Source organism: Asparagus officinalis, chromosome 10, assembly GCF_001876935.1.
Source record: "Asparagus officinalis chromosome 10, Aspof.V1, whole genome shotgun sequence".
Classification (NCBI taxonomy): domain Eukaryota; kingdom Viridiplantae; phylum Streptophyta; class Magnoliopsida; order Asparagales; family Asparagaceae; genus Asparagus; species Asparagus officinalis.
The window spans coordinates 10837769-10849115 of NC_033803.1; the positions used below are offsets into that span (position 1 = coordinate 10837769).

General features: G+C 34.9%; 1 protein-coding gene across 1 annotated transcript in view; it reads left to right on the forward strand.

The window, feature by feature from the left end:
* Nucleotides 1–7036, forward strand: part of LOC109826445 (40S ribosomal protein S5-like) — a 9224-nt gene extending 2188 nt beyond the window's left edge. The window contains exons 3-6 of the mRNA XM_020393476.1: nucleotides 2–61; nucleotides 4025–4296; nucleotides 6215–6418; nucleotides 6757–7036. Of these exons, the coding sequence (XP_020249065.1) occupies nucleotides 2–61; nucleotides 4025–4296; nucleotides 6215–6418; nucleotides 6757–6811 (591 nt within the window). The 3' untranslated portion in view covers nucleotides 6812–7036. The remainder of the gene's footprint in view (nucleotide 1; nucleotides 62–4024; nucleotides 4297–6214; nucleotides 6419–6756) is intronic.

The window sequence follows — 11347 nt, forward strand, 5'->3', positions numbered from 1 at the left end:
GACTGAGACTGCGGCGATTGAAGTCAAGCTCTTCAACCGCTGGACCTTCGACGATGTCAATGTTCGTTAACCAAAACCCTTTTCCTCTCTCTTTTATATTAAAAGTTCTCTCTTTTTGATTGATCTATAGTTATCGTTAGTGAAAGCGTGCGAATAACTGTAATTTTACTGTAAAATTTACCAATAGTTGCGCTTTGTAGTTAGTTGTAGCTATTAGTTTTGTTTTAATGGTATCCTGTTTACATGTACTTACCAATTATTTTTTTGGGCTGCAGTTTTATGTAGTTTCTTTCGCTGTTTCTTTTTTCGTTTTTATTAGCTTGGTTGATGACTGTAATGGGTATTTTGTGAGGGTTCTGTTCTGCTTCTTGGTTCTGTGGAGTCTTGTCATGAGTAGATTTATCTTGTTAGTTTTTGTGAATCTTGCTTTTTTCGGGCTTGTTTTTTGCAATCATGGAAGGTAAGTTGCCGGAGGACATTAATGAAGCCAACCCAGCTTCCCGGTTACAAGTGAGCTGTGTTGATCGTGATGCCGACGTTGTAGTGTTCGTTTGAAAATAGCCTAGTGCATAGCCAAGAGGGTGACATCAGAATTTCAATTTCTGACTTGGACTGTACTAGTGCTAAGCAAGCCTGCTCCCTTTTTCTCTTTTTTTGGGGGGTGGGGTGGGGTGGTAGCACTACAAAAGCGTGGTGGTGTGTTGTGGTGCATTTAGTTCTACATTGACTAAATGAGAAGTCTATTATCCCTATGATAGCTAACTTTTAAGGGTGAGTTTTCCTAGTTGTTTTCTAGTGCTATCAGAGAACCCAGAATCACTGGATGATGCAAGCATTTATATGTACATTATTTCGTCATTTTAATAAAAAAACTACCCATTTCAAGTTCACTGACAGATGATAGATAAGAGATGAATGTTGTCCTATTTCGGATTAAAACTGGAGAAAATAACAAAGAGAGCAAACGAATTGGTGGCTATATGTTTTCTCTCATTATGAAATGAGGCTTATACGAAAGTGAGATCTAAAATGTGTATATCATGGATGGAGTGGGTCGAACATGGACTAATGGGGTTTTGTATCTAGTATCCCACTCTTCAAAATCTGCATCACCTCAAGGTTAACAAGAGTGTCGAATTTGGTGAAGACCAGTCGGTAAGGGGGTGGACGACATGGTGACCATCTGCGAGGCAATGATTTTGCTCTTATGCCATTGACTCCCTCTGACACCTTTGCATGGATCTTGCCTGTGACTTCATCTAACCCAGGAGAGAGAACCAGGAGGGGTATATGAAAAGAGGAGCTATTGTTTTCATCAACAGTGAAATTTAAGCGCAATAATCGGAGAGCATTATTGGTATAAGAGCTGATTCAATGCCTCACTATGTTGCCATCTACCCTCATCAATCACCACCTTGCAAGCTCCTGTTGCATTTGTTGACGTCCCACACCTCATTCAACTCTGAAGCCAGGTCAGTTTTGATGGGTGAAGTATTTGATGCGAGTCCAAAAGCCCAAACATGATCCAATTCTTCTGTACGCAACCCACCTTGCATCACACTTCTATATAAGCCCTAATTTAGTTGAAGGGTGTTATGATTTAATCATGAGAGAAAACGTATAGCCACTAAATCTATTTTACTCTTAGTTATTTCCTCTACTGCATTTATGGGTATGATTCATTTGTTACCTATCTTCTGTTGGTAAGGTTGTGATAGGTAGTTTTTTGTTAATATGATCCAGTAGTATAGGTCTAGTTGCTTTCTCTATATAGTAGCTCAGATTTATCTTTCCTTTGTAATAACTTGATGACTGTTAGGGGTACTCTTTTGGGTTTTAATCTAGTTCTTTGGGTTCTTTAGCTTGTAAGCTCTGTGAATGTTGTGTTGTTAGATTATTTGTTTCCAATCATGGAAGGCTAAGGTGCTGGAGTGCACCAGGAAGCCACTCTGAACACTTAATCAAATTTGTGATAATAAAAGTTGTAGGGAAGCTGAGAGTTACTGGCTATGTTGCACGGATGAGGGAGCGGTGCAGACATGGACATGGGTGTGGGCACGACAAAGTTGTAAAAGTTAGGATACGAGGACACAACTACATACATACATATTAAAATTAATAATCTACATGAGACCGATATTGTTTTTCATTCACATGTTCTTAGAACTAAAAGCCTTATACCATTTTATGTTTCTTCTACCAAGTAGATTATAATCTACATGAGACGCGGGTGCGGATACGGGACATGACAAAGCTGTAAATGTTAGGATACGGGAATGCGACTATATACATACATATTAAAATTAATAATCTACATGAGACCGATATCGTTTTTCATTCACATGTTATGAGAACTAAAGTCCTTATACCATTTTATGTTTCTTTTACCAAGTAGATTATAAATTGAGGAGCTATTTATTTTTTAACTAGATACTCAAACGACCCTTTAAAATCATACTTATGAACTAGGTATGTGCTAAAACAAACCTATTCCGAGTCCAATGAGTTGCATAATTTGAGATGAAGCGTATGATATACATTCAAGAAGTGTATCACAAGTATTTTGAATGAAAGCATGTCTAATATAATTGAGTATAAATCTGAAAATGTGTGTTTATATTGAAGAAGTGTCCAAGGAGTGTTGGAGACAGACACAAACACGGATATGCACATGGATACAGGAGCCTAGAAGTGTCCGGGTGACCTAGGTTACTAGTGAATGGTTCTGGTGGTAAATTGTTTTGCTCTTTGAGTGTGCTGTGTAATTATAAGCATCTTAAAAGTTAACAGTTTGTTTTATAACTTTCTAAATCTAGTGATGTGATTGCCTTAACTCCTAGATCTAATGACATTAGCTAAAATTCAGTCCCATGTAAATGGTTAGTACTTGTTTTCATTGAATAGTACCATGTTGATTTTTTATATTATATTAGTATGATGTTGACTCCAGGATGAATGCAAATTTTTTTACTTCTTGGAACAAAACTGAGGTGCATCTGAACTTTATATCATATCTTTATAATTCCTAACTATTTATTGCTCGAAAGCAGTTTTTCAAGATATATAGTATTATGTACAAGATAATTGAGTTATTGCTTTTTCCCCTTTGTAAGTTGATGCAATGGTTGTTAAGTTTGTGTTATATTGAGTGCCTTTTTTTCTTCATTTTGGTTCGAATGAGTTTAGAGAAGTTGTTTGCAGTTATACAAAGTGCTTTGCCTTTATTTAATGATCTCATCAAGCGGTAATCTAAGTTACAAGTGTCTCGAGCTAGATTAATTAAGTTGCTAGTGATTTCGGTAGTTAAGCAGAGGCTATTTAGGCAATTTTTTATGTAGCGAACTTTACTAAAAAATATGGTACCAGGACAATGTGTTAAAAGCATCACGCCGTAGCGGTAATCTAAATTACAAGTGTCTCGAGCTGGATTAATTAAGTTACCAGTTATTTAGGTAGTTAAGCAGAAGTCTATTTAGGCGATTTTTTATGTAGCGAACTTTACTAAAAAATATGGTTGCACAACAATTGTTGAAAAGCATCACACCTTATATTGGCGGATTTGTACATTAGCAGCTCGCAGATCGCCATGCGATGAAGGTTACTAAGGCGAGCACGTCTTGGTGCCTCAGGCATAAGGCCTGTGCGACAAGGTGCATACAGCGTCTTCCTTTTTTTTCATTTTTTTTAAAAATGAAAATTTGAAAGCGTGAGAGTTGTCTGCAAACTGAAGTTTGTTTTTGTTTTTGATTTTTTTCCTTTCCTTTTGTAACGTACCTAATTGTCTCCATCATTTTGAGAAAATGCTACAATCTGTACCTTGAAGTTCAAATTTTTTCGCTTAGTTATCTATGTTAGGAGTTACTAGTTAGTATCAACAATTTATTATTTGGTATTTGTTACTTACTATTTTTTGCAGATATGTCTTGTTAGGTATCATTATTTGCGACTTGTCACTGGCAGATTATGATAGAACCGTCGATAAATCATTGGCGAAGTTTTTGATGAACTTTAAATTTTGTTATAGGTGAGTGACATGTCTTTGGTAGATTATATTGCTGTCAGGGCTGAGAAGCACGCCACATATCTACCACATACTGCTGGACGGTATTCTGTGAAGAGGTTCCGGAAGGCCCAATGCCCTATTGTAGAGAGATTGACTAACTCTCTGATGATGCACGGTCGCAACAATGGCAAGAAGCTGAAGGCAGTTCGCATTGTCAAGCATGCAATGGAGCTAATTCATCTCCTTACTGACCTTAACCCCATTCAAGTGATCGTGGATGCTGTCATTAATAGGTGGGGAATGAATGATTCTTGTTATTTTACCATTGAAGCCATAAGTTTTATTTACAGTACCAGGTTACATAACAACTTTACTCAAAGAGATGGGAAACTCTTTACTTCAGCAATCTTGAGTAACTACGGGCAATGCATTAGGATGGTCTTCACCCTGTGAGAAGGCCATTTAATCGTAATTGTGCGTTATTCTTTTGCTATTTCTGTTTTGATTATATCTGATTTGGTAATCCTATTAATTAGCTTTAATTATAAACTAAAATATTTGCTCTACTGATGGGCATTCATTGTTGAGGTAAAACCGTAAAACTAAAAGCAGACTTTATTTTGTGCTTTAGAAGTTGGACGATCATGACTAAATTGGATACTACAATCCTGGAAAACCTATTTTGTCCGAAGTATCTTTGGATTTATAGATATTTGCTTTCCATTGTTGGTCATGATATTTTCCTCTTAATGTGCTGTTTATGCATGAATTTACCATGGATCCATTGCCTTGTATGATTTGCAAATGGCAGATCTGCTCTTTCATCTGATTTACTAGGCTATTAGGAGAAAACAATCTTTTGGTTAACTACATGTATCTTGATATTCGACACTATCAGGTCATTTCTGTTTCCAATGGCTAAGCCTCTCAATTTCTTAGTTTTACAAAATATCAGATGTCTAATATGCACATGAATGAGAATCTTTCATGTTATCATTTCTCCCACTGCAGCATATTATAAATGTAATGTTTATTTCCATTTGGGACATCTTTGCATCCTAGTTGCAAGCTTCATTTCAGAAAACCAAACATGATCTGAATTATTATTCATCGTCCATTTTTCAATTAGACTAGAGAAAAGAACAAGAGACATGCTTTCTCTGGTGTAATGTTTTCGTGCATTAAGAAAGTAGCACACATCTATTATTAATATCAATGTTACTTGGGTACTTCTAGTCTGAAGCTGTACCCGACGCGTATCCGTACCCGAACTCCTTGGACGCTTCTTGCATATATTTATTCGGGCATGTACACATGTTTTAATTTCACACACTGGGCGTACATTTTTTGGACATGTATTCGACACTTCACATCCACTGTTTTGGACATATATCTTGCACTTCACATTCACTTCTTGAAACTCGTTGACCATAGGTTCCGAATTATGATTTTGAAGGGTCTTTTGGATGTCTAGTTTAAAAACTAGTGATTTTCACATTTATAATCAACATAATAAAAGAAACATACAAATGTTATAGGAATTTTAAATTATCATCCTTGTTCACATATAAATTATTAATTCCAATATATATATATATATATATATATATATATTATTGGTACCTGTACCCATGCAACATAGATTAATATGTACCTAGATTCATCAAACATGCTCCTAGTGCTAAATTTGAATTAATAAAGATAATGGTTCTACATGATGCTGTAGGCTAGTTTATGTTTAAGAAAAATAGTAAATGATATCTTTATCTTACTGTATTTGCTATTTTGGCATTTTATATATGGAACAGATCATGTTTGGATTCTTTATAGACTGGAATATTCTAGTTAATGTCTTTTTTTAATAACATTTTAACTATCATCATAAGTAAATAGCACAAAAAGCTGATGTTCTTTTATGCACAAGTTGCATTGTTTCCATTATGGTCAATGTTTAGGTTTATCAATTTACTCGTATGGTTTTGCTAGACAATGCAACGTATTACTACTAATTTCATTGACTGTACAGAAGCTAGCAGGGTGTAAAAACTTGATCTGTCTGTATCATTACTGTCTGTATCATTAGCTTCATATCCATATGTTCCTACAGTATCTATTAGATAAAAAGATAACATTTAAACCAGGAATATCTTGTTTTTGCCAAATTCTATTAAAAAACCTCGTGTAAATTTAATTTTTACTTCACTCTTTTAGTGGACCAAGAGAAGATGCTACCAGAATTGGATCAGCTGGTGTGGTGAGACGTCAAGCTGTTGATATCTCCCCATTGAGGAGGGTGAACCAGGCTATTTACCTTCTTACCACTGGAGCAAGAGAGAGCGCATTCAGAAACATCAAGACAATTGCTGAATGTCTTGCAGATGAGCTCATTAATGCTGCCAAGGGTTCTTCCAACAGGTACAAATATTCTACTATTCTATTAGTATTTTCACCCCCAAAACACGTGTTATTATTTTTTCGCCCTCAGTGTAGAGGGCACTTTATTCGTTAACCCCTTGGGGCAATTTGATTCCCACGTGTTCCCACGTGTCATCTCAACTAAATGAGGGAATATGATGTTCAAATGTTGTTAAGTGCGAAAAAATAGTTTTTGGGATTTAAGTGGCACGCTCATAGTACAGTGGGTTTCTCTGCCTTTAACCCTGTAAATTATATATATAAACACTAGTATTGAGTAATTTATGCAAATATGCCACCTTTTATCTTCCAATTGATGTTTTGTGGTTTTATGACAGTTATGCTATCAAGAAGAAGGACGAGATTGAACGAGTTGCCAAGGCCAACCGTTGAGCAACAATGATGCTTTTATCTCAAAAAATTTCGCTTGGATCAGTTTTTATGTTTTATTCAAATTTTGTTGCGACTTCTATGACACCTTAGCCTCGTTATCCCTTTATTTGGTGTACTTAGTCCTGGCCTTATAACTTATCCAGTTGTTGAAATTCTTTATTTGATGCTGTTATGTTTTATTTTGAACCGTTAAAATGTTTGAGGGTTGGTTCTCTTTACCTTGAAGTGTTCATGGTTTCACTTATTTTATGCTGCGCATGATCATCAAGTTTGATGCATTTGTACTTTCGGAAATGTTTTTGGTTTGATCATTCTGTCTTAGCTATCCATTTTTGTTGGATGATGAACATTAGAGAGGATTGCGGCGTGGATACTGAAATTATTCGACGATGATTGTCCTGCATATGTATGATATAAGAAGGAAATGTATTCGGGCACAATTATGAGTATTGTAAGGGAGTGCATGAAGAGGTAAAAATTGAAATGCTTGCGAAATCAAGATTCATGCATCTTTGTGACTACAAATTTCTGACCATCAAACTTATGAGATTATTCATTGCTATGCCTATCTTTCACTGCATCTAACAATTTTTCTTGTGATTCTCATAGTAAATTAATTCTAATCACGGTGATCACTAAAAGTTTGTTTTTCTAAGTTGGCGATGAAATTTTTTTTTTTTGATGATTTAAATGGGGAGAAAAAACTTACATGTATGCGAACATCTATCTTATTAATTGTTGTGTAATTGGTAAACAAATCATAATTGCGCGCTTGAGATTTTGCTGCCCAAGGTGGGAGCTGACGCATGCCATGTATTCTTTGGAGTCAAATGCTGTGTTGAGTCAGTTTGCAAGGAGCAATGCAGCCAATTTGCCCAAGAGCACTTCAATCTGTGTTGGCAATCCTGATAATGATGATTTTTGCACGCCTTTGCCGATATTATTGTTTTAATAGCTGAAAAAAATAAAGCGAAAAGAAAAATCTTGATCGTCAATGTCTGATTATTAATGAAATTGATCACATTTATACATTTTATTTTCACCGCTAGACTGCTAGTGTTATGTAATATATTTCTAGACCTTTTATCGTCGATTCCTGATGGGGAAAATCATAGAGGATTGCTTTATAGAAAAATTAAGAAGAAAGTAGAACATGACATACATCTCACTATTAATTCTGAATTAATATAATATCGATTAAATCAATACCACTGTAGTCATCAATTTTAAAATCTTATGCTAATATGCATATAAGTTTCTCCTTGCCCACTCTTTGCTTATATCAAAAGGAACAGTGCTTACAGAGAGATAAAGGCAATGGTGTTTCTATAGCCAATATTGTTGTGGAAATTGACCACGCTTATCTATGATTATTTATGCATCAAATTTTCTAATGAAAATTAAATAGATAATAATAATTAAATCACAGTGTACCATTTAAGTTCCCATGCGTCATGATCTTGCGCCTGTTACTTCGGCCTTCGATTAGGCCAACCCAATGTCGTAATGGGCCCTAAATTAAAGCAGGAATCCTCATATGGGAAATAAAGAATCATTAAAAGAAGATTTTGAGTGAAGAAAAAAAATGCAATTCCTACTCCATAAATATGATTTTTTACATGTTCGAAAATCCTTGGGCATGAGGAACATAATTAAACGAATAACCACAAAGTTTGTTTCACATTTTTTGGGTCAAAGTTGCCTTTTTTACTTGGTGTGACCTAGATCATAATTTTAGCTAACTTTGAACATAAAAATTTGAGGGAGCAAAAATTAAAGTGTTGAGAAAGATGTTACTTATGGTGCTCTTTTGGACAACAATCAAACTCAAGAAAATAATAATACAAAGAACCAACTTGTGCTACTTTTATCCAAATTGCATTATTTGCGTAGGACCTCACGTATCACTTTCGATTAACTTTTGATTAACCCGAACTGGTAAAAACCTATATAAGTCCTTGTAGTCCTCTTTTAGTTTTTATCTAATCTTAATCTATTGCTAACGAGGTTTATTAACATTGACGATTCGTATGCAATTGAATATATACTCTAAAGTGTCAATATAAGTATTTGTATTACTAAAAGAAGAGCTTGGTGATTAAGCAAAGAAAATTGAAAATATAATAACTAATACCCCCATCACTTTCAGCTGGCTTGGAGATGACAAGGACATAATCAAATTAAGCACGATGGAACTGTCATTAGGGTGAATTAGTTATCAGTCACTTTCAACTTCACAATAAGCCGGGGTATTAATTTTGATGTGCTAAATTGTAGTGCTTAGTCAAAATTGTATTTGACTATGTAGACTAGCTATTTAATTTCATTCAAATACTCTTGATGCTTCATTGCCTTTCTTGCTTTAAGACTTTTGAGAACAAAAAATATTTTACTACGATACTCTTTCGGCATGTTTGCCGAAAAGTAATAATAATAATAATAATAATAATAATAAACATTATTGACTTGCACAAGTTTTCAAAGCGTTGTTATATACTATCGGAGGTTTTTTAAAAATAGGTCACTTTTGCTAAATATTTAGCAAAAGCGATCATTTTGCTAAATATTTAGCAAAACCAAACCTCTTTTTGGTCATCTCATCAAAGCCGGCCAAAAAGAGGTCGGTTTCGCTGAATATGACTTTTGAAACACACGGGACTACTAGTCTAGTGTGTTTAGTGACCGCTAATCGGTCACTAAACAAGATTCAGAAAACCCACGGGACTACTAGTCCCGTGAGTTTTCTGAATAGTTTTGAGAAAATGCATAGGGCTAGTAGTCCTGTACGTTAGACAGAGACTTCATGTCTGGTGCCCAGGAAATTTTAGTAGTCTTGTGTGTTAGACAGAGACTTCGTGTCTGGTGCCCAACAAATTCATGGGACTAGTAGTCTACTGGATTTGTCGGACCTATTTAAGCCCCAATTGTACCAAAAAATTAGGGCACAACCTCATCATCCCTCTCCCTATTTCACTCCCTCTCCAAACCCTAAGTGATAAACCCTCTCCCAATCTCTCTCTCAATCTCTCTCCCTCATTCCATTGATTCTCTCCCAAATCACCTCTTTCTCCCTCAATTTTCTCTCTCTTATTCTCTCCAAAGCCATTCTCTCCAAACCCAAATTGAGATCTTCCCTAAAGTTCACTCTGGCATGTTAATCTCCGACGCCATCTAGCCTCTCCGATGTCGACGAATTTTAGAACTTCATCAATGTATAATTTTCTTATTTTTTATAATTTTCTCTCTATTATTTAGTTAAAATTGTAGTTTGGAAATAACTATACATTTAGAATATTTTTATTAATTATGATAAAACAATAGGATTTGGTTAAAATTTGATAGATTAATTTTGATATATATATATATATATATATATGACTACAGTTTAACTAGTAGCTAGAAATATGATAAATAAAATTTAATTTTTGAATAATATAAATAATTTGTATATGATGAAAGTTAATATTTAAGTTTGAATGTCGAATAGAATACCGATATTTGCTTATTCAATGGGAAACTGAGTGTTGGAATGAATAATATGCCTATATATGAGGGAGGATCTAGAAAAATGTTCATATTATCTAGAATTTGTAACTTTGATGGAATGATGGAGCAAATATACAGAATTATTAGAATTAATCATGCAGAGTATGCCACTAGGGTCTTCTATAATTGTTCGATAAATGAAAAAGAACAATTGCTGTAGAGATCACCAATAATCAAAGAACTAAGTGACATGATACTTGGAAAACCAAATCTCAATCGAGTTGTTCATTGAAAATATTTCAATATCTGGTGTTACCCAAGTTTCAAATGCTCCTGAAGAGTTCTCCCGCATGTTTGACTTAGAAAATAACTCGAGTGAATTCATTTCATCTTCAAGTGTCATGCATTTAGAAAATATCTCAAGTGCAATGACATGGACTCAACCTTCCTATTGTGCAACATCAAGTGATATGTTCCACAACGCTTTGGATCATGTTACGGTTAATTTACCGGTTGATTCTATTGTAGAAGAGGATAAGGATGCATATGTAGATGGTGATTATAAAGATGCTGAAGAGGAAGAACGTCTTGATAGCATGCAGTGTGCAATTGAAGGAATAAATGAGGACACCCGTTGGATGGATGAATTTTGTGTAAACAACGATTATGTGAAGTCTGAAGAACCGTTACCAGAAGAGTTTCAAAATGAGGAGTGGATAAATGCCTCACAAGCTGAGTTCATTGAGCTTGGTTCTGATTTCGAATGACCCGAGGACTTCACTTTCAAACAAGGGGATCTATTCGAGAATTAGGAAATGTTAGTTTTCGCTATACGTGAATGATTAATCAAGAATTGGGTCAAATTCAAGCTGATGAAAACTGATACAACAAATTATCATGTAATGTGCTACTTCAACGAGAAAGCTCAAGAGAGTATGCAAGTGCTTAAGACGAAAGAAATTCAAAGTGTCCATGGAAACTTAATGCAGCTGTCAGGAAAAAAATCTAATGGGCAATTTATGATCTCTAATTATTGTGGACTCTAACAAT